Genomic DNA, 25,661 nt, shown 5'->3' with positions numbered 1-25,661 from the left:
GTTTTCATGCAGCTCTGCCGATTCTCAAAGCTTTTCCCAATGTCGGTCTAAGGGTATCATGGAGTTTCGGTCCAGCAAAATCAAAGAAATGCTCTCTATCGATGCCGATGCCTGCCCGAACACCCGATGATGCCTCTCGTTGAGAAATGAGACGCACAACCGTCGGCTCTCGGGGTCATGCCGCCGTGTGTCGAAAAGTTCCAAATGCAGAAAAAGCGTGACGATGAATGCGTACAATGTCGACCCATGCGCGCAAACCAAAAGGAAAAAAAAAGAGATCGAAAACTGGCAGCGAATTGGAAACGCTGCGTGGCGGAAAGCTGTGAGACCCCTGTCTTTTCACAGCCGCCAAATGTCATAGTGGAATAATGTTTACCACCAGGACGAGTTTCCGCCAGGGCCGCTGGGGTTGCCGTAACCGCCACCGCCGTAGGCACCACCGCCACCGCCGCCGCTGTAGCCACCGGCACCACCACCGGCACCACCAGCACCACCGCTGAAGCCACCGGCAGGGGGGCCGCCGAAGCTGCCGCCACCACCACCGCCGCTGTAGCCACCGCCAGCACCGCCGCCAAAGCCGCCAGCCGGGGGGCCGCCGAAGCCGCCGCCGCCGCCACCACCGGCGTACTTACGGAAGTCACGGTTGCCACCGGTTCCACGGCCACCGCCGCGAGGACGGCCGCCACGGCCACCACCGCCGAAGGAGGACTCACGGGCGATGGTCTCGAGGAAGCTGGGAACCTCCTGGTTGGCCTCCTTGAGAAGCTCGAGGAGATCACGGACAACACCACGGTTGCCACGGTTGAAGAAGGCAGTGGAGTGACCAGTGTTTCCGGCACGACCGGTACGACCGATACGGTGGACGTAGTCGTCAATGTCGGTAGGCAAGTCGTAGTTGACGACGTGGGTGACGTTGGGGATATCAAGACCACGAGCGGCAACGGCAGTAGCGACCAAGATAGGGCAGCGTCCGTTGCGGAAGAACTCCAAAGCGCGCTCACGCTCACGCTGAGTACGGTCACCGTGAATGGAGGTGGCGGGGAAGTTCTGGTTGATCAGGAAGTCGGACAGCGAGTCGGCCATGCGCTTGGTCTCGACGAAGATGAGGGTGAGACCAGCACCGTGGGTGTGAAGGATATCGAGGAGGACGGAGCGCTTGTCAACATCCTCGACGTACTCGACCTTCTGGGTGATGTTCTCAGAAGTAGAACCGACACGACCGACGGAAAGGAAGACGTAGTCCTTCAGGAAGTCGCGGGCAAGCATTTGGATGTCGCGGGGGAAGGTGGCGGAGAACATGAGAGTCTGGCGGTTCTGGACGTTGGGCATGTCCTCACCCTCGACGATGCGGCGGATCTGGGGCTCGAAACCCATGTCAAGCATGCGATCGGCCTCGTCCAGCACAAGGTACTTAATGTTCTGCAGGGAGATGCGTCCACGCTCGATAAGATCGACCAAACGTCCGGGGGTGGCGACGAGCAAATCGCAGCCGCGCTCGATCTGGCGAAGCTGGGAGCCGATGTCGGCACCACCGTAGACAACGCAGGGGCGGACCCATGAACGGTAGGCAAACTTGCGCGACTCCTCGTAGATCTGGGAAACCAGCTCACGAGTGGGAGCCAGAATCAGAGAGGTGGGGTAGGCCTTGCGCTGGCGACCAAATCCTCCAGCAGCGTTGGGAGGCACGGTAGAAGGGCCGTTGATGAAGGCCTGGGACAGAATGGGGAAGAGGAAACCACCAGTCTTTCCGGAACCAGTCTGGGCGCAAGCCATGAGATCGCGACCACCCATGACAATGGGGATAGAGTACTTCTGAACGGGGGTGGGCATCTTGTAGCGGGCCATCTCGATGTTGCTGATGAGGTGGTTGTCGAGAGGGGGGTTGGAGAAGGTGAGAACAGGCTCGGGGACGTCGTGTCCAGAGGCCTCAACGGGAATGTCGTCGTACTTCTCGAAGTTGATACCGGTGTGCTGCTTAGACGGGTCGTCGGCAGTTCCGAAGAGCTCGCGCTCAACGCGGGGGTTGGCAGGGCCGGGAATGTGCTTGCCGTCACGCCACTGGCCGTCGCCAGATCCACGGGCTTGCTGGCCACCACCGCCGCCGGCGTTGTTGCTGTAGCCACCGCCGCCGCTGTATCCACCACGGCCACCGCCCTCTTGCCAGCCGCCCTGGCGACCGCCGCGGGGCTGGAAGGTCTGCTGCTGGGCAGGAGGTCCTGCAGGGCCAGGGGGAGGACCGCCGGGTCCACCAGGGCCGCCCATGGCAGGCCAGTCGCCACCCTGAGGCTGACGAGCGTCGAAGTTCTGGGGGTTTCTGTCATCGGGGTCTGTTAGCAAACGGGGCTTGTCTTCGAAGGTGAGAAGACGGATCGACAAATGATCCGTCTCCAGGGGGGTTTGACTCACCCGGCCCAGGCGCTGTTGTTGATGCCGGGGGCGGGGGCGGGGGGACCGCCGCCGTTCATGCCCGGAGCACCACCATTCATCTTACGCATGTGGGGAGGGATGTAGGAGCGGGGTTGGTTCTGCTGGTCCTGGATGTTCAGGCCAGACATGTTGAGTTGATCAGCCATGATGGGTGATTTGATGAGGACGAGTGTCGAATACGGAGGATTGCTCGTGTGTCGACGGTAGGGTATCTCGAATCGGTCGACGTTGGATTACTCTCGAAATGACTGTAATACAGCGAGAGAGTAGGCAAAAGTCAAGGGAAACCGGTCCGCGATTTTGTTTGTGTGTTGGGATAAAAACAGGCACACCGAAAGAAGGATGAAAGAGAAGGAAAAACCGAAAGTCGGGGCGACTTCCAAATGTTCGTCTCTCAGGTCGTCTATTAGGCAGGCGCGGGTGCTCTGAGGCACGGATTAGTTCTGAGCCTTGTATTTCCCAAGATGCTTCAAAGGAAAGACAAGAGAACAAGCGATGAAAAGTGATGTGTCGGTGGGAGGATGGGGTTGGAGGAATAGGGATCCCTTTTTGTGAGGTGTGGGAAGAGTTTTGTGGGAGAGGGAGGTTGTGGGTGGGAGGGAAAAGGGATTGAAGATCGGAGGAGGCAAGAAGTAGGGGAGAAAAAAAAATTGGGTTGAGATTGTGTCGGAATCCACCAGAAAAGGCCAGACACCCCTGCAGCCTGGCTTTTTTGGCACTGGGTTTGCTGGCGCTGGTACTGACACCGCCGCACCCTCCCAGAAAAATTTGGGGGGCGCGCCTTCCCTTCCCGCCTTCTGCGGTGAGTCCCACGCCTGCCCTGTTCCCCCCTTCTCCTGCTGAGCTGGTCGTTGCACGCCGCCCAGGCTCCAGGCTCCAGGCTCCCTCAGCCGCTACTGCCCGCCAAGGGGGTGGATAAGCAACACACCGGATTGGCCACCTTTCAGACCGTGTAGCATGTGCTTGTTCTTTGCAGGGTGAACGAGCAGAGGATGATGACATGTGAGGTGACAGCCACGCTAACCTACCAACAACCAGTCAAAATTTTGGCCAACTTTTTTCCCCCCTTCCCTCCGCCGCCTCTTTCTCTTTGCCGCCTTCTCTGGGGCTAAGGGGAAGGGAACTGCATTCTTTTGTTACGGAATACCGGAGGTTCAAGGAGATACCGAAGCACGGGGTACGTACTCGGGCTTAAGGTACCTCTGCTAAGATAAAACAAACGTCACGTCGTCACCTCGATGTCGCTACGGCCCGCGCATGAACGGGACCCTGAGTCTCGGACAAGGTGTTCCGACAGCCCAGGTCTAACTGTCGAGTACCTTCAGTTCAACAGATTTATGAGCGCACTTCCTTCGATTGTTCGATTGTACACAGCGAAGACTAGTGTCCCAGCGAACTCGCGCAAAAAGTTTTGCCTTCTGGGTGAGAGTCGCAGAGGGCGGGTACGTACTCACCCGAATAGACTTGTTTGGGTATCGGGGGTAAACTTTGGTGGCAGGGCCACGACTAGCGTGGGCGGGAAGAAACAAGAGATGAAGTTCGGGGTTGCAGGGTGCCCCGCCAGCAAGTCGATAAAATGGAGGAAATGTAAGGTGGCCAAGTGGCAATTACAGGGACAACTTTCAAGTTGCCTAACCTGACTCTGACTGAGTTGGCTGACTTGGCAAACATCCCTCAACAGAGATGATGCAAGAGCAAGGAAGGCCTCGCTGAAGTAAAATGACATGTACCTGGCAATGGACAGCCGCGGATACTCGAGCATCAGAGATTGCAACACTAGTTCACCGCGTGCAGTGAGTTAGAAGTCATGCAACTCTTGTGTAATGGCATTTCTATTTGATTCCGATGCTGTCTCCAAACTCCGAAGATATGTAGTTACAAAGAGAGTCGGAAATTTTTGGTATTTTCTTTTTCAACCAATTGCCTACTTCACTGCCTGTCACCCTTCAGAAACCCAACTAGAGGTCACCTCGTGGGGGCAAGCCCGCCTAGGCACCACTCACTACTAGCGAGCGGCCCCTCCCCAATGATGCAAATGCAACTGATCCATCGGATTTTGGAAACGCAATTTGCCTGCTCCAACCTGTATTTTCCCTACCGGAATCTCGACATTTAATCACATCGCAGTGTTGCACCACAGAACCCCGGCCCCAACAGCACGGCAAATTTTTTTAATTTTTTTTTGGTGTTGTCTGATGCATCGGGACCGCCGAGCCGCCGTTGCAACACATAAAGAAGCCTGCATCCTACTCGGCTTCGCACTAAGGAAACATCAAGGGCACTCCTCACAAGGGAATGTAGGGCGGCGAGTCAAACACCCCGTTCTAACTTGGTCCAAGTACGGCCGGAAGGCCAGCCGCATTTGCTTCCCTCCCAAATTCTTGAGACACCCGGCCAGATGGGACGAAATGTTGGATGGTGTTCCAATAAAGGGAAAAGAACGAACGATACCAACAAGAGGAATCGGGGCCGCCCCGGTACGTTTCAAACACCCAGCATCCCTGTGCTGCGGCAAAAACCGTGACCTCACCGCTTGCTTGCCCCTCTACCGCCAGGACCGACTCAGTCCCCCAACCACCACCGGCAGGCTCATAAAGCGAGCATCACACCGTTGTCAACTACGCTGTCAAAACCCAGCTTGGGATAGGCTTGTGTCGGCTGAAATCGAAGGCATTATTCCGCGCCGTCTTAAACAATGCGGTCTCTCCTTACCCGTGTCAATGGGACCTGTCTTTCGTGCATTGCCAGCCATAGCCATGCTAGTCTGTTGCTCGCTTGACACACGCAGTGCCCAACACCACATCGCAGGATGCACAGGACGACGTCTCCCAGGAAACAAGGGTTGGTCATGATAGCACTGATGCCCGGATCAATTACCAGCCCGGTCTAGTAGTACATTTTGCTGGCAAGGCCTCTTTTGGTGCTCGCTGCACCCATGAGGATAGGCCCATCCCGCCGTCGCTTCCGCCGCCTCAAGCAGCCTTAACCACCTTGTCATCATCAAATTCTATGTCCACGATTCCGTCCTTGGTCACGGCCTTGACCGTCATGCCCTTGAAGTCGATCGGTAACCGTCTCTTGAGCTCGTCCGTGCACATGTTCAGGATCTTAATACCCTGGCCGAGTGTGATATCGGGGTGGTGGTGTTTATCGAGGATCGAGAGGCAGTAGTATCTATATTCCCGTGTCAGCTATCCCGTTCTTGCTCTCCCAAACGACTCCAGAGCTCCAAACGTACTGTGCGTAGCCGTGGGCGGCATATGGCAGAGGCGCCAGCGACGCAAGGTAGTCCAGCCAGTACAGCGCCGGCTTCTGTGTAATGGGGTCGACGCCGCCCAGGAGCAGGTTGACGTTGTACGGCTTGCGCGAGCGCAAGCTAGACGCGAGCTCGCCGCGGACGAAGTTGGCGAGGCCCGAGGGGGAGAGGTCCGTCTCATTTCGCATCGAGTAGAGCTGGGAGTTTGCTTGGATGTAGTCGGCGAATTGTACTAAACGTGACCAAGCTATGTTAGCAACTTGCATCATGACGAAACCCCCCAAATATGAGGAGGGGTGAACCTCGGTGGGGTTGAGGCTCATTGAGAACCACTCACCAGTGTCGCCCGACTCGCCAGAGTATGCAATCAGTGTTTGCTTGTTCAGCGCTCTCGTCTTGTCGTCGGCGGCCTTGAGAACTGTCGCACCACGCATGGCAGCTTTGGAAGCTGCGATGATGGTAAAGTCCTTACCCGTGATACCGAGAAGTACCTCCCTGCCAAAACGCAATTCATGTTAGCTGCTGCATCTTCCATGAGCCAGGAATAGGAAGCTTGTTTCTCACATTTTGGCTGATGTTGTTGCGTCTTCTTGGTTGCTTGAGGGGGAAGGTTCGTGGTGTTTGTTCGTTGGTATGGGGTCGTCAGCCTTCAACCTCCAAGGTCGAGCTACCCCCCGGAACGCGCAGTCAAGCTACAGCCTGAACGGACGGGCCGCCCTGGGCGATTCTGCCCCATCAGACCGCCGCCGCCCGGAAAAACCAAGCCCTGGCGTTAGCCATTGATTGGATGCAGCAACCCCCACACTGACATCTGATTCTCCGGGATACGTACCAATCGAACTTTTTTTTCTGGAAAGCCCACCTCCAAAAAAAATATCGTCGATGTAGGCGGGCTAGGACAATTCGCCCAGATACCCAGGCAGCCAGAACGATCTGCCAAAATGTCGTCCTTTTTTACAATCCCCGGGTCCAACAAGAAGCGCAAGAGGACGGGCGTCCCCGAGGCACCCAAGAAGCGAATTGCCGCCTCCAAGACCCCGAACAGGGCCCCTCCGAAGTCTGCAGCGGGCGCCGCTGGCAGCAAAGGCAAGAAGACCGCCGCCGCAGCAGCAAAACCCGCCTCCAAAAAGCGAATTGAGCGCGACGACGACGAATCGATCTCGGGCAGCGACTCGGACGACGAGAGCATAGTCAGCGCCGGCGAGGAAAGCGGCAATGGCTCCTCCGAAGAAGACGAGGACGAGGGCGCCGCGGGCGAGACGGCTGCCGAGCGCCGCCTGAGGCTCGCTGAGCGCTACCTCGAGAATGTCAAGCAGCAGGTGGACGAGGTTGGCTTCGACGCCGCTGAGATTGACCGCGACATGATCAACGAGCGGTTACAAGAGGACGTGGCCGAGTCCAAGGGAAAAGTCTACCGCGCCCTCGCTGACGAGCTCGCCTTCGACCGTGCGACCTCGTCCTTCTTCCGTAACAACACCGATACCTTCACCTCCGTCGCCGTCAACGCTCCCTTCGCCTACACCACTACCAAGGACATGTACCTGCACAAGTGGAGGATACAGGACCTGCCACAGCACCAGTTCCCGCAGACGACCAAGAAGAAGCCCAAGAAGCCGCCTGCCCCACCACGGAAGAGGCCCGAGCTGGAGAACTGGCTAAAGGGTAACATGAACAATGCGGCGAAGAAGTCGTTCCAGCGCCATGTGGAAAAGATCCTCTGCGTTGCCGCCTCGCCGGACGGCAAGTACGTCGTCACGGGCGGCGAGGACCGCAGGCTCATCATCTACGACGCCGAGACCCTCAAGCCCATCCGCGTCTTCACCCACCACCGAGACGCCGTCACAGGCCTTGTCTTCCGCCGCGGCACAAACCAGCTCTACTCCTGCTCAAAAGACCGTACGGTCAAGGTTTGGAGTTTGGACGAGCTCGCATACGTCGAGACATTGTTCGGCCACCAAGACGAAATCGTCGACATTGACGCCCTTGCCGCTGAGCGCTGCGTCAGTGTGGGCGCCCGCGATCGCACAGCACGTCTGTGGAAGGTCGCAGAGGAGACACAGCTCGTCTTCCGCGGCGGCGCAGTAGACAAAAAGTCCCGTCCGGACGTCGACCCGCGCTCGCTCCCGCATGAGGGCAGCATGGACCGCGTCGCCATGATTGACGACGAGCTTTTCGTCTCCGGCAGCGACAACGGCTCCCTCGCGCTCTGGAGCGTCACAAAAAAGAAGCCTCTCCACATCTTCCCCATGGCCCACGGCCTGGAACACCCCCTCCTCCCAGAAGAGGCCTCGGCAGATCACAACCCGGACCCGAAGGTCGTGCCGCCGCCCCAACCACGGTGGATCACGGCGCTCAAGACGATCCCCTACTCAGACGTCATCCTCAGCGGAAGTTGGGATGGCTGCATAAGAGTGTGGCGTCTAAGCGAGGACAAGAGAAAAATCGAAGCGGCGGGTATTCTCACATCAGAGGCCGATCAGGCCTCAAAAGCCGCCAAGGGCAAGTCAGAAGATGCCGCTGGCGGCTTGAAGGGCGTAATCAACGATATTGCCATCTTTGAGCGCGGTGATCGCGGCCAGGATGGCATTTGCGTCGTAGCTGCGGTGGGCAAGGAGCATCGATTGGGCAGGTGGCAGATGCGTAAGGGCAAGGGAAAGAACGGAGGATACGTGTTTGAGGTGCCGAAGGTGTTGAAAAAGCCAGAAGTGAATGGCAACCATAATGATGTATCGAATTCGGAAAGCGAGTAAAAGCATATAGAAATGTCCCCTCCTGAGAGAGAGAGACGTCGGCAAAAGCACTTATAGAGGATCTTGTACTACAATGTACGAACTACGAGATATGGGCCTCTACTCTTCTCCGTCAAGGCTACGAAAATTGCAGCCACTCACTTCTCGAGAAATAATCTTCGTTTCTTCATTGTCTCTAGGACGCCGCGTTATAAGTCTATGGGTATGGAGCCAAGATGTGCTATTTGCAACCGATCCGAAGAACGCCTCGCGCTAATGAGTGAACAACAACGAACACTATTGTTCTGTCGACCTCTACGACAGACCCAACATCCCTTCCGTGTTTCACAGGCCTGCCTCCCGGCTGTCTTTACCAGCCAATATCAAATGGGGTATCGAGGTCAAGTGCTGCTCAGTTGGTGAGATCCACAGTCTCACATTCTTTCGCCGGACTCTTTTTTGTACCGGTCTCGTGAGCCTGGCCTTCAGTATCTCCCTCAATGCTTGGTATCGCCGTCACCGTTTCCGTACACGTCGGTCTTCGTTTTGTTGCCGACGTAGGCGACGACTTGACCTGCGGTGACCCTTTCTTCGAAAAGTAGGGACTTTTGTGGGTAGCCTTCATCATTGAACGAAGAGTATTCTTGGAGGTTTCTCCGTCTGAGATAATGATCTCCTTTTGTCTCTTAGAATCCTCCCCGTCAATGTTCTCTGAAGTCGACTTCTGCTCGCGTGTCGACTCCGACGAAGAGTGCATTTCGCCAAGTAGCTGCTGACTTGGGGACATGCTTGCAATGGAACCATCAGAGGCCGGATCACTCTTGCCGGCAAGCTTCGACGGCGAGGAAGACAGTCGGCACAGAAGCAGCTCGCTGTTACTGAGCCTCTCCTTTGGGCCCTTTGGGCCCGATTCCTTTTTGCCAGTAGGCTTGGGCGGTGAAGAATTAAGTGGTGGCAATAGCTTCGGCGCCCCATCAGAGTCAGTAGCCTTGCCTTTGATATGGCGAGGGCTTGTTCTTAACTGGGCTGTTACTGTTGGAGCTTCAGGATGCGGCTGCGTACGATCTGGTGTCTTTGGTTCCTCTGAGCTGTTCTCCAAGGGGCGCAGCAAGTCGTTGCCGTCGTCCGCCGGCGCGGCAGCTATCTCATCTGGCTTATGGGGTTCGTTATGTTTGGCAGGCTCAACATCATTGGTAGGTTCAGTCTGTGTGGTGGACCCAGCCTCCGTGACAGGATCGGCCTTGTCGCTAACTTCTTTCTTTGCTGGCGGACTGCTGCGACCGTTCGTTTGCAGTCGATGTACCACTGGGGACCCTTTGACAGTAGATGATATATTCCTTGGCGTTTCAACAACTGGTTGAGGAGTCACGGGCGTCGCAGAGTCGCTTTCTGTATGTTTTTCTGGCGACTTGCTCGTGGCCTGTTGCTGAACGTTTGACTTCCGCCTGGATTTCTTCTCTGCTGCCAGCCGTGCGTTCTGCTGCTTTCGCTGTTCAATGATGATATTGCGGAGTTCGCTTCGCATTGCCATCGACGAAATGTCCCAGCTTGGCGACTCCTTACGAACCAGCTTAGCGACAACACCGTCCGGATCCTTCAAGAACTCTCGCATATAGCCGAGGAGAAAGGCGCCACAGCTGGCGTGGTCTTCTTGTTCGGGAATTCCCTTCGCCGTCATGCCAAAAGTGGCGGGCGGTTCAACGTCTACATTCTTCTTGTCCTTCAACTCTCGGATTAGGTATGCCTTCAAATTCCCACATGTAGGCGAGTGCCCAACACCCAATGAGTCGAGAGTGATGACCCTGGCTTCGTTGGGATCCTGCTTGCGAGCCAAGGCTCCCATACTTTTCCGGGGAAGTCGTTGCTTAGTTGAGGATGCCTTGTTGTCATTGTCTTCAGCCTTTTGCTCTGCGTTTGCTGGCTTTCTCTCTTCCAGGCTCATTTTTTTAACCTGCTCGTCAACAGTTGAGACGGAACCTTCTTCCTTCGGCTCCTGAGCGGATCCCACATCCTCAAGTGTTGTTTCGGCCTTGGTCGTTTTCAACAACTTGGCTGGATTGCAAATGATCGCCAGATACCAGTGAGCGCTCTCATTCACAGGGACGACAATGTAGTCGAACGAGAAAAGGTCAATCTTCGCGGTCCAAGACTTTACACCGTCATAGTTGATGCCCCGGCCCGCCTTCACATCAGTGAGTTTCGGGTAGAAGTAAGTGTTCATGATGTAAATCCTGTCAGACAGCGCCTTGTTCTCCTGTTCCAGGTTTACTTGAAGGTAGCGCAAGTAAAATCCGATGAGGCTGTCGTTCAGGTATTCTCCCTCTTCAAGCCGCAAGATGTCATCAGCATAGACCGACGCCCTGTTCTTGCCGGTAGCAGGGAAAATGAGCGGTTTTTCATCCCATATGCCCCTCCAAGTAGGATTTTGTTCCGTCCACAAGATGGGGCTAGGGGATTTGCGCTTAGAAAGACTGGGCGAAGAGTTCAAAGTCTGCCTAGCGATAGTATCCTTTGACTGTCTGGGAGGAAGGCGCCGAGTGACAGGTTGAGCTTGATCGTCTTTATTGAGAGCGAAGAACGAAGAGGTGCGGGGCCCAATGTGCGGAGCAGATGCTGAACCATCAATCTTCATGTTATTTCGCAGGGGTTGGCTTCTGGTCTGATAAGGCGTATTCTGTTGAGCCAGGCTTTGTCTTGGTCCACTCGAAGACGAAGATTCTGCAGCACCGTTCGCTCTGTTCGCCTCATTGTGCTCGAGGAGTTTGAGATCGTCGGGCAGTGCCCTAGGATTAGGCTTGTAGTTGACCGCAAGATTCCATTTATTGTTGAAGGTTTTTTGAAGCTGATCACTAAACTTCTGTTAGCCTTGTCAAGTAACCAGTATATTAGCGAACATACCTGTCCCCTGGCCCGCAGACTACCTTGGGGCTGGGCCAAGGTTTTGACCTGGCTTCGGCCCAGAGCCCCAGCGTGTGAGCGTCACCGGCATCGGCGAACTCCAAGACCAAGTAAGGCGCAACCCCATCCCCAGAGGACCTCGAGATCGCTGCTACTGGGGCCTTGGTCATGCTGTAATGGATTTTATAACAAAGATTTAACTTGATCTCCAACCACCGATAGTCCGGGCAATGTTCACCTGTACGGTCGACAGCAATAAGTCGATTTTTGTCTTCGCCCACTTGCAGAATTGGATGATCCTCCTCGTTCAGTTCGTCAATATTCAGAGTGTGTTTCCCCGAGACGGCTCGCTTTACCCTCAAGACTGGCCTATCAGGATTGGCTTGCTTAGAGTTGGAAAATTTAACCCTTATCATATCCGCACTTGGCCGGTCGTGAACAGAGGCAGTTGGCGATGCCATGTCTTCATCCAAGATTTCTTCTGGTGCTGGAGGATTGAGCTTTTTCGAGGGTCCGTTATGAGTACCAAGTTCGTCGTCCGAGCCATCATCCTCTATTTCATCGCTTGCCCGTTTCGAAAGAGGGGGGCGGTAGGCTGCTGTTTTCGGGTTGTGCTTGGGTTCTCCTAGCGATGGTTTCTTCCTAACCGGTTCCCCTGTATTAAGATCGTCTTCAATGTCCCAGTCACTACCAGCAGACTTGGGCGACTTGGACAGATACAGCTTTGGACGACGTGGTCGCTTCCTGCCCGCACACGCATTTTGACTTTCTACAGTTCGAAACTCGCGCACACGCCCACTCGCTGGAGGCTCATGGTTCGAACGGCTGCTGGAGACCTCTGGGTCTCTAGACATTTGTGAATCTGTTGTCAAGTCCACCACCGGGGAGGGTTCTGCTGTGACAACCGTGAAAAGCGGCGCCGCCACGGCAAACTGTTGTGTCGCGTGGTCGGCGGCTTCAGCTGGACCGTCCTGTTCGGGTTGCGTTCTCTGCCGTTTACTGGACCTTTGGGGTTCGACATGCTTCGGCAGAGGTTGCGCGAGCCTCTTGTTGCGAGTTTCGGGACCTCTTTTCTTGAAAGTGTTGACTGGACCGACCCCGGGGCCATTCAGTAGATCCTTCAGACCCCTTATCTATGCAAGCATCAGCCTGGGTTGCCTTCCTCTTCTCTGGCAAACTCACCATTGGATCTGGGACGGGAATTCCGTCTTTCGAGTTCCTGCCAGTAATACCGTCAGCGACCAGTTGGCCAGCAGTGTTTCATCGTCGGTACACACCCATATACAGGAAACGAGTGGCAAGATGCGCTGCGGTATCGTTCCCGTAGCTCCTCAGCTCTGGAACCCCCAAAATTAGCCCAAGTCCGGTTGGCGAAACACCCGGTGTATCCACATACGTTCGTCCTTTGGTCTTTACTGAAGGTTGTCCTCCAGTACAGAAGGCGACACTGTCCACGCCGGCCTGCTTGCCTCTCTCCTCAGTCTCGGGATCTCCCTCTGCCGCATACGCAGTCTTTTCGAGAGCTACCTCGTCGCGGCCGCCCGGGGACACCAGTATTGTAGATTCGGCGGTAATCGTCAACGAGGTTGATCGGGGCGCAGACGGGGAGGAAGAAGACGAGGATGCGCCCTTTTGTGTCGTTTCATCGCATGGAGGCGGCGTGGTTCTGGGAAAAGGTGCTTTGGCAGGCGGTGTCGTTTTGTGCTCCTGCTTCATTCATGAAAGTCGGTTAGTGGGGTCCGAAGGGGAAGGCTACAGGTTCCGGTGTCACGTCGAAATTTTGGTGGTACCCTGTGACTGGAGGGGTACACTGAAGGGTACCCGCTGACGCGCGCTGGGGCTTCAGCGGATTGGCAGCCTCGTGGCAAGCCTGTGCCCCACTCCATTAAACCAGCGCGACGGAGCGCGACATCCGCCATGGGGTCGCACTTGCCCGGACGTGGCAGGCGAGACTGCATTCCATCTCTAAAGTCCGCCAGCCGCTTGAGTCCAAAAGTCACTGGAACGGCCGCCAACGAAACATTGGTTCAGACGATAAGAACAACAGACGTACCTGATTTCCATCGTCCACCATCCTTGTCAGAGCAATAGGTGCCCCTTCAGGCACCATCTTGATTCGTTGCAGATAGATGCAATAGCTGTTGCTCGAGATGGGCTAATCGTTCATACTCTGGTGTGAGGGAATTCGGAGCTGGGTCCGGCTGCAGGATAAGACCTCGGTATAGTGAAAGTAGAAGCAACAGGCCAGGAGCAAATTGCAAGGATGTGTAAGAACGCCTCATCCTTTCTCGTCTTCCTCTTGGTTACTACCTTGTACATTAGACGGAAGGCGGCATTGCAAAGGGTTGAAAGAGGGGAAAGAAGCGCCGGCAGGCATAAAAGAGGCAGGCGAATGTGCAAGACGAAAATACGCGGGCACACATCCACCTCCTATCCGGGCTCCTTACCGTTGCCTCATTCAACCGCAGTGAGAAATACTACAATAAATGACGTAATGTAGCTTCTCACTACAAGCGAAACATAAGATCTTAAACTATACGCCAATCATCAAATAAAACTATATAGAGAGAGGGGAAATGCTGCATCTAGCGAGGCCTCGAGACGCTACAGGCGTAAATATTCTTCCTAATGTTCTAGCCACCTGACTATCCAATGCAATGCATTAATGTTTGATATTCCGGTATATTATACTACCTTTGTAGTCGATTGACATTTGGTATCAAAATATTATTTTCAGAATTGTCCAGCCTGGTAATTTTCTTGGGTTCAAAGCCCAACTGCCAGGTTGCTTCTACTCGTGAGTGAGTGTCTCGAGATACTCTAGCTAAGCACTTTCACCGTTAGCTCTATTATCTGACGATACATCTGCTCGGCCTCGTCAGGCTTCCCCTGACTGTTTAATATGTATGCCAGGTTGTTTATGCTGGTGAGCGTTTTGGGATGCTCTGGTCCCAAAACCTTTATTCTTAGCTCCAGTGCCTCCTGTTGCATCTGCTCAGCCTCGGCATACTTCGCCTGATTCCCTAGTGCAAGTACCAGGCTCTGTATAGTGGTTAGTGCGGAGGAATTCTCTGGGCTACGCATCTTCGTTTTCAGCTCCAACGTGTGTCGATCTATCTCTTCGGTCTTATCATACTTCCCTAGTATATTGTCGCGTTCCCCAACGTTCGAGAGAAGCATGTATCGGGCCATCTCATCAGTGGACTTATCTTGGACATCCAAGGCTGCCCGTACATGTTGTAGATAAGCTAGCCAAACCTCTCTGTTCTCGAGTACTGGATTGGGAAATCGGTTCGAGAACCAAACAATCGCGTCTGTGGTTTGCCTGATCTCCTCTCCTTCTTGCGACAACCAGTTGCGCATGGATAGCCTAACAAGCCGGTGAATGTCAAACTGTTTGGAATCCTCTTGTAGTTGAACAAAGACATAAGCTTGAAGCGTTTCAGTCGCTTTATCCGTTACTAGTTCGTTCTCTCCTGGGGGCAGCAGCGAGACTGGAATGTCTTTCTATGCCAAATAGCAAACAAACTTAAGAAACTGTACAGCCAGTGGTCCACCCCGCAACAATTGAGTCAGGGAAATCAGCCATGTCGTAGCGATAGGGTTAAAAATAGACCTGTAGCGGTCATGGTCTTCAAAGTCGCGGCTAAGCAGCTCTAGTTGTGTTCTGTTAGAAGAACGGCAATACTCCAAGTATTTGGTCGTGCTGACTGTGTTTTGAACCATAAATACACATGTTGTCTGATGGTTAGCGTTAAACACACTAAGAGGTGAAGTGATGCGTTTGTGCTTTCGGTATCGCGAAGTTAGCTTTCTTCCAGGCTTCCCTGAAGCATTTCCTGGGCTTCGGGCATGCTCATCTCACCCACAGCAAAAGCGTCCGCTCGCTGAAATATCCAGTAGATCTGATACTCCGCGGTTGCGTGTAGTCACGAGAATAGAGTCCTGACGACTGAAGGGAAGATAATTGAATATAGGAGAGCCGTTTGAATCGCCAAAAAGCAGCTTAACATCATCGGCATTGTCGATGAGGAGAAGCCAACTGCATGTCTCTTCGCGGGTTAGAGCAGTCTTGACCAATGACTTAACGTCAGCCTTGTCCTCGTCGATACCTTGGATTTCAAGTGTTCGGCCGATCTCTCGATATGCGTTTTCAAACGTAGTCGGGTTTACGGCCGGTACCCAGAAGACAGAGCACTCTGCTTCTGCGTCACGGACATGGTATGCGGCTTCGATCGCGACCTGGGTCTTGCGGATGCCACCGAGACCGTAGACAGCCGTCCTTTGACAGTCGTCCTGATTAGTACTTGGAAGGATTTTCTCAATAAGTAATTGCGATATTGCTCCACGGTCGACAAAGTTCTTATTTCGGTCGAATGGGACTACGAAATGGGGTTTCCGGGTTGCTTTATTGACGTTAGATAACAGCCCGTTGTTGGGTTTCATATGCTTACAGGGTGCTAGGGTATTTTGTTCGACTGGTTACGGTGGAATAATACACAGAAGTTCCTTAGCACATGCTGCGGCTGTGGCTGCTGCGTACGGTTGCCACTGTTTGTTATTGTGTGTGTCGGCATAGTCGCAGATGCGACGAATAACGATGCTCGGGAAGTTGTTCATTAGGGCCGGCCGCCTTCATCTCAAAGGACAAGATGCCACCAAGCTCCTGGCTATATCTGTCGCGCTTCACACCATCCTTTGTAACCTGATTTCCGGACGCAATGTTACCAAAGAAGAGGACCGGGTCTCTTCTCGCCCGTGCCCCCTAAAGTACTATATCGTCCTGATGGCATTCTAGACATGTAGGCCCGACAGCCTTGATATGCAGCAACAGCGCTTACTAGTCAGTCGCACACATTTTCTTTTCCTTTTTATATTCGTTTTATCCCTTTGATTTGGTCAGCACCCGACGGCCTGGTCTACAGGCTCTATCTACCGCCTATTGCTCGCTCTACCGAAGCCGGCCGGCTCCTGCATTACAACTCTAAATTCAGACTTCTGAACTGATCTTGCCACAAAACTTCTACCTAAGTCTCGTTTAATGTCAAGTATAGTCTATGGACTACTAAAAAAACACAGGATGTCCTATCTGCATTAGACAGTTTGCGAAACATCGCCTCGCGTTTATAAGTCTTGGGATCGATATTGAGGCCTAAGAAGTGCTACCCCCTTCACTTCACGTCTTCTAATGTTGTGATCTGGGTTCTCTCAATTCTGAAGCGGAAGTGAGGGATATCAATGATGAAGAACCACCATAAATGTAATCGTATCCCAAGATAACATGTAAATACTAGCCTCCGATCCATCGTCGAACTTGCCCGGCCCGACAGGGATCCACTGCAGAAGCAGTTGACGGCCCCACACTCCACACCACCGGTTCGGCTCCTAGTGTACTTCTAGCTGAGGTACCCAAGTAAATTCCTCCAGGGACCTTGACCCCAAGCTGCGACCAATAGCGCAAAGCGCAAGCGCCGAAGCCACATCTCCATCTCCGCAAGGCTGAAGCTTGTTCCCCAAAACGTGGCCTCCCACGTCGCATCACGAACATAAAGCTTCGAGTCCTTTGACCCTCGTGTGCAACATTTCCGGCAATCCAACTGCCGACAAGCACCCCTAACCTCCTCCCCAAACGTACCATCTCGCCTCCCCAGGCGGCTGGTCTAGTCCACGGGACGTCGTTGCCAACATGTACAACACCCTGACCCGCGCCCAAAATACCTTCGGCTTCTTCACGACCGTGGCCTTCTTCGTCGCCGCCTTCGTCGCTCTCTCCGACTTCATCACCCCCCGAGCTCCCCTCGTTGGCTCGCTCAAGACAACAAACGTCCAGGTCGTCAAGGGGCGACCCCACTACTACTCCTCCAAGAAGGAAGAGTACGCCATCATCAAGTTCTCGCTCGACGCCGACCTCTCGGATCTCTTCACCTGGAACACGAAGCAGGTGTTTGTCTACGTGACGGCAGAATGGCCCGATAACTCCCAGAAGAACAAGGCCGCGGGCGTCAACGCCACGAACCAGGCTGTCATCTGGGACCAGATCATCACGGCCCCCAGCGCCGACCACCTCAGCAACATCGGCCCCGCCGCCCTGCGCAAGCTCAAGAAGAGCGCTGAGGGCAAGAGCATCGACCCCAACCGGTAAGATTGTCCCACCAGGAAGCACCGGATTCTGTGTTTGGCGTATCGTGGAAGGAGGTTCCAAAAGCTAACAATTGTACAGTGGCAAGCTCAAGATTAAGAACCAGAAGCCCAAGTACCAAATCACCCACCCCTCGAGCAAGATTGCCGAAGCCGATAAGGTCGTGCTGAAACTGCACTACAATGTCCAACCGTGGGTGGGAATCTTGACATGGAACCAGAACCAAGACTTTGGCGGCTGGAAGGCGCTTAAGGGCGGTGTTAGCAAAGTCTTCAAACTTCCCGCTCTCAAGGTTAAGGAGAAGAAGCCATGAGAAGATGATGTATAATAGATGAACCTCTGGAGTAGCTGAATACTATGCTGGGCACAACTAATCCCCAATAACGGATGATCGAAAGTGGCACGGTATATCAAACACAATGGGGCGAGATTGCTCTGAGTATTGTCTCTAGTGCTACTTGACGTTGATCTTTGATCCATTTACTCTAGACAGCACACCTCCAGATCCAGGAGTTGACCAACAATGCCTCATTGCCATGCCATCATTTGTCCCCTCATTTCCCCGAAACCCCATACCTAATCGTGACCCATCTTTTGGAAACCGAAACCGTCTATCAGAAACCTCATCACTTCGTCAAGGGGGTATTCGCTAAACCAAAAGAGACATGATAAGCAAAAGACGCACGTCTAAGACTGGTTCGCGTCGGCAGGCGCTCCGTTCGCCACGCCGTTTCCTCCACGGCCGCGAGGGGCGCCTCTACCCCGTCCACCTCGCCCACGTCCACGTCCTCTACCGCGGCCGTCAAGGTTGGCCGGAGGCGGGACGTTCCCGTACATCGGCGGTTGGGCTGGCACCTCATGAAGCCCCGAGTATCCGGGATGCTGGATAGGTCCACCGCGACCACGCCCTCTGCCCCTCGGGTTTCCTCCACCACGCTGGCCTTGTCCGTTGGCTTCATGACCTTGGTCTGTGCCATTCTGTTGGGGACGATAGACAAGAGTGCTGTGCAACAAGTTAGGTGCACCTCCACGGCCGCGGCCGCGGCCAGACTGACCCTGGCTGCCATTGATAGCACCACGCCAAGTGCCCCTGAGTGGGCCGGGAGCCGAAGCATCCTTATACTGGGGAACACCCGTTGCCACCGTCGTGACTGATGTCGCATCCGGCACTGGTCGTCGCTGCATTCCGGCCTTTGAGCCAGATACAACCTGCTTGTGCGTAGTGTTGAGCACTGAGGAGGATGCAACAGTCATACCGCGGAAAGGCGGGGCTCTTTCACCCAGGGTCGTGCCGCTCATGAAGGTGAGATCCCAAACGACATCGAGGAGGAGGTTGTTGGCGGTCCGGCTGAGACCTACCACTGTTCCTCGGCTTCCGAGAGGCACCTTGCCAGAAGAAGACAAGAAGCTGACACGGTCGCCAAGAGCGAACTTTTGGTTGCGCAAGAAAAGCTCAGCATCGCTGGGCTTCATAATAGCCGAGCGCGGAACCCCCTTCATATTCTTGACATCCACGTCATGGGATTGGAGGAATACTTGCGCACCCGCCTCGGCAAGCTTCATGACGACGACCGAGTCAAGCTGCTCGGCCTCCAAGGGGACTCTTTCAAACTTGCTAGTCTGAGCGGCCTTCAGCCATGCTCCAATCTCCTTCACTCGCGGAGCAGCCACCTTGGGGTCTTTCCAGAGATCAGTGTCGTTGACATCGCTCGCCTGAGGATTCTGCTGAATAGCAGCAAAGAAATCAGGGAAAGCAGCAATGTACCTTGCCAAGAGCTCGATGGCAGCATTGCTGAATTCCCAACCAGAATCGGACTTCTGAGAGTATCCAAGGACTTTCTGTTTCTTGGCATCGAACTTCAGGTTGAGACCCAGGTTGACTCTAAGACCACCCACAGTATTGATTTGGTAAGACGACAGGATCTTGCTCAGAATCAAGGGGTGGAGGTTAAGCATCTTTGCAACGGCATAAGACGGTGTGTATCGGTTCTGGCGCTTCATGTCCTGAATGATGGGCTTCGCGAAGTCAGGCTCCTTGTTCTTCAGAACGAGTACTCGGATGTTGGCCTTGTTGCCGGCATGGCCAGTAACCTCTAGGGCTCGGCCGTAGTTGTATTCGCCCAAGAAGAACGCCTGTGTCCCGATAGGGTACTCTTCCTCGATGGGAACAGCAGCCTTCTCGATGAATCGCTCGTCCTCGTTGACGACCTCGTCGACAATGGTTTGAGAAGCATAAACACTCCTCATGCTGGTGTTCAATTCGTATTCCTTAGTTAAGGCACCCTCCTCCGTCTTAATCAAGCCCTTCAGCATGTGTACCTGAACCAGTGACTCCACAGAGCCAATGGTGATACCGAGACGCTTAGCGTGCCAGTTTTCGATGTAGTGAGACTCCTTCGAAAAGAAGTCCATGTCCCTGGGACCGTGGTGCTTCTGAATGACTGAACCGTTCGTATCGAGCTCATAGTCAAAAAGCTCATCAGAGACCTTGACGATTTTGGCTTCTTGCAAGAAAGGATACCCAACAAAGCATCGCTTTCCGAGCTTCTCCCTGGCCGATTCAGCTCTTGTTCTCATTTCCGAGTCTGTAAGGGTAACAATCATGCTGGGGTTCTTGCTGTCGGCTTGGAAGACGTTAACACCAAAGTTCTCGACAAGCGTCGCTGTGTATGGCAAGGTATGCAGTGTTGGGAATCCTGCAAGTGCCTCGATGTTGATCTTGGCACCATCAACAAGGCCCTTGCGGAAGTCGAGGCCCTCAGTGTTTGGAAGCTCGAAAATGTTCTCCACGCAATGGCAAGGCGTGATATCGGGGAAGACGCCCACCAAAGATGAGGGGTAGGTGATCGCAATCTCGGGGTTGTAGGTGAACTTAAGAGCAACCCCAAATCCGTTTCTGGACTTTTGATCCTTGCTGAGGAGCTTGTTTTTGGGCTCCATCGCACTGAGAAGGCGTTTCTCGTCGATGAAAGGAATCTTCACAACGGCTTCCCATTCCATCTTCTTTCCGTTCATGTCAAGCTCGAAGTCTCTGGGATAGAAGTCATAGATTGGTGATTGAGGGTTTGTCATCAAGTCCCAGTAGACTTCCGGAACAATAGACTTGCTTCGGTCGGGCAACACGCCCATGAGCTGCTCAAAGGGTCTGAAAGGCTGGCCCAACTTGAAGTTGAGATCCGCTCCAAGACCTTTGACGACATCTGCAAATGGGGTTAGCGCAATCTCCTGTAGTGCTTAGTTAGACTTACCTGATGTCAAAGGAGAGTAATGGTATTGGTAAAACCACGGCCAAGAGGCGATTCCTTGGTAGTAGTAGTACAACACCCATTGGAGACCTTGGACATAGTTTTCGCAAAGCTTCGTCAGCTCAGTGTCGTATTCCTCAGGCGCCCATTCAGGGAACTTCTGCAGGTAGTACTTGGTCTTCCAACCCTGGTACTTTTGGTCGTAGAGTTCCTTGTAGTGGCGCTGAGCGTCTTCTGCGGTGAGATCGATAACAGTAGCCTTGTCGTAATTGCGCATGACTCGGTAGAGCGCGAGAGTTCCCTCCTCTTCTTCGTCATTAACGGTTTCAGCACCCTTGGGGAACGACAAGAGCAGATGGCGATGGCCATCGTCGTCCTCTTTGGTACTCCACTCAATGTGGAGGGTGTCGGCAAGATCTTGAACGAACTTTCGATCAGCGGCGTTAAGACTGGTTCCCAAGTCGAGCGGCTCAGACGAGGGCGTGTTCACGTAGGGGCGGATCTGTTGCTTCCACAAATCTCTCTGGGAAGAGGTCAGAACAAGCCCCTTGCCCTTTGGTTTCTTGTTGTTGGCGCCGTTAGGTTCGGCAAGCCTTTTGGACTGGAACCATTTCTCGTCGCTAACATCATTCTCGAACTGGTTCGTTTCGTCCTTGGCGAGCTCATTCAACAGCCTGGCGAGGCGATCCAGTTTGATGACACCGCCTTCATTGATGTAGCCATCGCCCTGGGGAAGAACGGATTTGTAGATGCGGAACATGGCAGCAAGCGCACCTTCGTTGATGTGCAGACGAGGAAGGTTGGGGAGGAAATCGTTTCCAACAAAGAATGCCATGAGAATAAAGTCGTCAATTACTCGTTCCAAGTCGAATGGAAAGCTCAGCCGGCCAGGCTCCTGGAGTTCCTGGAATTCCAGCTCCAGATACTCTCGGACTATGCAGAGATGCATCAAATAGAAGTTTTGGTGCTCCAGTTCTTTGGTTTTGGCCTTGTTGGCACGGCCGAAAGTGACTTCCTCTCGGAGAAGGCAGAAGTGAGGATCGTGGCTGAGCAGGCCAAGCATGATGAGATCGGCATCAAGGCCGTACAAGCAGTGTCGGACATTGGGGTCATAGTCAGGCTGGGCCTTGGCGTTCCTGATGTACTCCATGATCTTATGCTCGCCCTCGCCAGGGACTTCATGACCAGACAAAACGATCTCACAGCCCTGCCAATCGGCGTCCTCGGACACCTTCTTGTTGACGAAGTACTTGAGTTGTTGCGTCAGTTTTGCCATGAACTCGGTGCCGGGAGTGATGCAGTTGCTGTCGAAGGGGGGCTCCTTTGGCATCTCCACGCCCTCGCTGATAGCCTTGTCGCGGGCCTTTTCGGTATCCAAGGCTGTTCGGAAACGTCTAGCTCGCTGCTGGTTCATCTTGGCTCGTGGTGCAACACCGTCAATGGCCATGAAGAACAGCTGCTTCGGCTTGATCTTCCCAAACAAATGCTCAATGTAATTGAAGATGCGGATGAACATCTCCTCTTCACTGAGTCGAAACGTAGTGTCCTCGCCCGTATCTTTGTGCGTGCAGTTGTGAATGATGCCGTTCATGTCCAGCTACCCATCATTGTTAGCTATTGTATTTGAAGCAAGGCATGGCGACGGGGGGGAGCGAACATAAAGACAGTCGAACTCGGGAATTCGATTTTCAGCAATGAGCTGGGAGATGGCTGGATACCGCTCCGAGAGCCATCTGAAGAACTTGGGGACACTGCAGATGGTGGCATTAGCAAGGGTGGGCTCAGTCGCCAAGAAGGGGATTGAAGCTCGACGAACCCCATGGTTTGGCGATGTTGGCGCGCTTAAGCTAAGCGCAGCTAAAGATGAAGTAAATAGGGGTTTGATATGTTGTATTGATTCAAAGAGACAATCGCTCTGTCTCTATCCGTCTCAGCGCTGCAAGCGACCAGTTGGGTTTTTCTCTCCAAACACGAGGAAAGTCCTGACACAGGAGTCCGGGTGAATCAGTCGCAAGCTAGTTGCGACGTGGGAAAAGAAAAGAACAGTGAACAAGTGAAAGAATATTCAACAGCTGGCTATTCAAATAACCAGACTTGTCTGCGATTCTGCCAGGTGAACAGGGAACTCGGCTGTCGAGCTGTGTGAGGGCGTAAGGTTGAGGTGGAAAGTTGGGGTTGCGCAGGTGAAGCTGGACAGATGGACCTGGCCTGACAGACGCCTAGTTGATATGGGCGCAATGGATATTGGGATGATGCAGGAACTTCCGCGTCCAGCTCGGGCTGTCGGGCGGTGGCGGGGCCAGGCCGGAGAATCCTGGAGCGCTAGTGGCCACAGAGGCCTGGCCGTCACTCATCAGTGTCTCCGGTATGACTCTAAAGGGTCCACAGACGCCTGCGCCACAGAGAGGTTCCCCGCCAAAGAAGGAGAGCTGTGCGCTGGGTGTACTTGGGGCTGGTGCTTTTGTTGCAGTTATCTGCTTCGGCCCAGCCCATTCCGGTTCCGTGCTAGCGTGGCAGGCGTTACCCAGCCTTGCCTGCCCCGGGCCTAATTACAGCGTAGGTGCTTCGTGCTGCGGCAACTAAATTTCAATCTACGCGCTGCTGCGCGTCGTCTTTCGCAACCTCCACCTCGCGTCCACCTCCACCATCGTTTGCGCCGGCAAGAAGAACCTTCCAATCGTTACGTTGCGCTACAGAACAGCATCGTCCTCCCCAGCTACCAACACTCGACAACCACACAAACCCTTTAATCGAATTGATCGTGATATAAATACGCAATGGCGCCTGCTCAGGTTGTCGACGATGTCGACGGTAAGCTTCGCAATCGAAATTCAGGGCGCACCACGGACTAACTCCTTCGCCAGTTGACATGGTCCAGGAGGAGGATGAGGACCAGGAACAGCGTCTCATCAACGAGGGTAGGTTATCACCAGTGCTCAACTTCTTCCTTTCCTATTGACTAAGGTGATGTTAGAGTACAAGACGTGGAAGAAGAACAGCCCCTTCCTCTACGACATGATCCTCAGGTACGGACAGCAGCCGCATCTCGTCCGAACACGACTGACACAACAATAGCACGGCTCTCGAATGGCCCACCCTGACCACCCAATGGTTTCCCGACGTTAAGGAGCCCGAAGACAAAAACTACAGAATCCACAGATTACTCCTCGGCACACACACCTCTGAGGGTCTCCCCAACCACGTGCAGATTGCCGAAGTCAAGATCCCCAAGTCTGTCACTCCGAATCCCAACGAGTACAATGAAGAGACTGGAGAGATTGGAGGGTACGGCAAGTCGGCGAATGGCGAGGCAGCCGCCGTCGAGTTCAGCATTGTGCAAAAGATTGACCACCCTGGTGAGATCAACAAGGCGCGCTATCAGCCTCAGAATCCGGACATCATTGCAACCCTCTGTGTCGATGGTAAAGTTCTTGTCTTCGACCGCACAAAGCACAGTTTGCAACCCACTGGCAAGGTCAACGCCCAGGTCGAGCTTATTGGCCATAAGCAGGAGGGGTTTGGCCTGAGCTGGAACCCCCACGAGCAGGGCTGCCTTGCTTCTGGCAGCGAAGATACCACCGTGTGCCTATGGTTCGTCTGGCCATTCTTTGCAATCACGTATAGGACTAATGCGACTTTTCTACAGGGACCTGAAGACTCTCCAGAGTGGAAGCCACACGCTCAAACCCTCCCGAAAGTACACACACCACACCCAGATCGTTAATGATGTCCAATACCACCCGATCGCCAAGAGCTTCATCGGAACCGTCTCGGATGATTTGACCATGCAAATCATTGACGTGCGCCAGCCCGAGACGAATCGCGCTGCAGTGGTTGCTAAGCGCGGCCACCTGGATGCCATCAACGCTCTTGCTTTCAACCCCACGTCGGAAGTGCTCGTCGCAACAGCGTCAGCGGATAAGACCCTCGGTATCTGGGATCTTCGAAACGTTAAGGAGAAGGTCCACACGCTGGAAGGACACAACGACGCAGTCACATCTCTTTCGTGGCACCCGCAAGAGGCCGGCATCCTTGGAAGCGGCTCCTACGACAGAAGAGTCATCTTCTGGGATCTCTCTCGTGTTGGAGAGGAGCAGATGCCCGATGACCAGGAGGATGGTCCCCCAGAGCTGTACGTTTCCCTCTTGGTTATTGCTCACTCACGACAAAGAATTGTTTGGTCGCTGACAACAGACACAGGCTATTCATGCACGGTGGACACACCAACCATCTTGCAGACTTCAGCTGGAACCCCAACGAACCCTGGCTCGTGTGCAGCGCCGCCGAGGACAACCTGCTCCAGATTTGGAAGGTTGCGGACTCCATCGTCGGCAAGGATGACGGCGACCTGCCGCTCGACGAGATCGACCGATAGGCAAGGTGGAGTCTCTAGAATACTTAAGAGTAGAGTTACAAGCTAGCTAGCTATTTGGCTGATACCAGAGATCGGGGAAGGGGGATCAAAAGCTGATTGACTTGGAGGATTGCTTTACCTTTTTTTTTTTTCTTCCTTTTTTTGCTTTTGGCGTCTATGGACATTAGTGAGATAATTTCAGATTCCCAACATGCTGCCTCTTTCCGTTTACCAATCATCACACAATTGGCCTTGTCTTTATGTATTGTCTCCCGCCAGGTTAGGACGGGAGGGAACAAAGGTAAATGCCGAACCTTCACTTTGAATGATACTAGTCATCTCCTCAGTCGCGCTGGCAGGATGGGTGTTTATGAGGGCATGGAGGCAGTTCAAGCAAGAAGACACGGCAGTTTAAATCAAACGATGATGCCGCCATCGTGCCGAGGTCCAGTCCGCCGCCCCCTTTTTCTTCCCTTTTCTTCCTAGAACCACAGCTTGATATGTTGGGACTTTTGCACACGGTCTGCTCACATTGAATGCCCCGAGACCAAATGCCAATGCAAAACCTTTCAGGCATGGTAAAAAAAAAATATGGACATGTCAGTTCTGGGCA

The 25,661-nt window shown here is 53.9% G+C and overlaps 7 protein-coding genes across 7 annotated transcripts; 3 read left to right on the top strand and 4 right to left on the bottom strand.

Moving 5' to 3' along the window:
- Positions 1–372: 372 nt before the first annotated feature.
- On the bottom strand, positions 373–2,573 carry EsH8_III_000563 (P-loop containing nucleoside triphosphate hydrolase protein; the record flags this gene model as incomplete). Its single annotated transcript, XM_083262288.1, has 2 exons — positions 373–2,314; positions 2,407–2,573. 2 exons carry the CDS (start codon positions 2,571–2,573, stop codon positions 373–375), a joined length of 2,109 nt encoding a protein of 702 aa, XP_083122775.1.
- Positions 2,574–5,399: 2,826 nt separating this feature from the next.
- Positions 5,400–6,117, bottom strand: EsH8_III_000562 (proteasome core particle subunit beta 4; the record flags this gene model as incomplete). Its single annotated transcript, XM_083262287.1, has 3 exons — positions 5,400–5,601; positions 5,666–5,915; positions 6,021–6,117. The coding sequence occupies 3 exons, from the start codon at positions 6,115–6,117 to the stop codon at positions 5,400–5,402; spliced, it is 549 nt and encodes a 182-aa protein (XP_083122774.1).
- A 507-nt stretch (positions 6,118–6,624) lies between these two features.
- EsH8_III_000561 (ribosomal RNA-processing protein RRP9) lies at positions 6,625–8,433 on the top strand (the record flags this gene model as incomplete). Its single annotated transcript, XM_083262286.1, has 1 exon — positions 6,625–8,433. The coding sequence occupies one exon, from the start codon at positions 6,625–6,627 to the stop codon at positions 8,431–8,433; it is 1,809 nt and encodes a 602-aa protein (XP_083122773.1).
- Positions 8,434–8,824: 391 nt separating this feature from the next.
- On the bottom strand, positions 8,825–13,420 carry EsH8_III_000560 (SUMO protease ULP2; the record flags this gene model as incomplete). The annotated part of the gene is made up of 6 exons (XM_083262285.1): positions 8,825–11,261; positions 11,311–12,443; positions 12,493–12,529; positions 12,588–12,647; positions 12,707–13,020; positions 13,364–13,420. The coding sequence occupies 6 exons, from the start codon at positions 13,418–13,420 to the stop codon at positions 8,825–8,827; spliced, it is 4,038 nt and encodes a 1,345-aa protein (XP_083122772.1).
- Positions 13,421–16,996: 3,576 nt separating this feature from the next.
- On the top strand, positions 16,997–17,762 carry EsH8_III_000559 (signal peptidase complex subunit SPC3; the record flags this gene model as incomplete). The annotated part of the gene is made up of 2 exons (XM_083262284.1): positions 16,997–17,448; positions 17,531–17,762. The coding sequence occupies 2 exons, from the start codon at positions 16,997–16,999 to the stop codon at positions 17,760–17,762; spliced, it is 684 nt and encodes a 227-aa protein (XP_083122771.1).
- A 263-nt stretch (positions 17,763–18,025) lies between these two features.
- On the bottom strand, positions 18,026–22,515 carry EsH8_III_000558 (XRN 5'-3' exonuclease N-terminus-domain-containing protein; the record flags this gene model as incomplete). Its single annotated transcript, XM_083262283.1, has 6 exons — positions 18,026–18,060; positions 18,135–18,452; positions 18,505–20,649; positions 20,698–22,291; positions 22,352–22,445; positions 22,511–22,515. 6 exons carry the CDS (start codon positions 22,513–22,515, stop codon positions 18,026–18,028), a joined length of 4,191 nt encoding a protein of 1,396 aa, XP_083122770.1.
- Positions 22,516–23,471: 956 nt separating this feature from the next.
- Positions 23,472–25,069, top strand: EsH8_III_000557 (WD40-repeat-containing domain protein; the record flags this gene model as incomplete). Its single annotated transcript, XM_083262282.1, has 6 exons — positions 23,472–23,505; positions 23,559–23,612; positions 23,669–23,720; positions 23,770–24,285; positions 24,341–24,826; positions 24,895–25,069. 6 exons carry the CDS (start codon positions 23,472–23,474, stop codon positions 25,067–25,069), a joined length of 1,317 nt encoding a protein of 438 aa, XP_083122769.1.
- Positions 25,070–25,661: the final 592 nt, after the last annotated feature.

Source organism: Colletotrichum jinshuiense, chromosome 3, assembly GCF_051148585.1.
Source record: "Colletotrichum jinshuiense chromosome 3, complete sequence".
NCBI lineage: Eukaryota > Fungi > Ascomycota > Sordariomycetes > Glomerellales > Glomerellaceae > Colletotrichum > Colletotrichum jinshuiense.
This window is presented reverse-complemented; position numbering and strand designations above follow the sequence as displayed.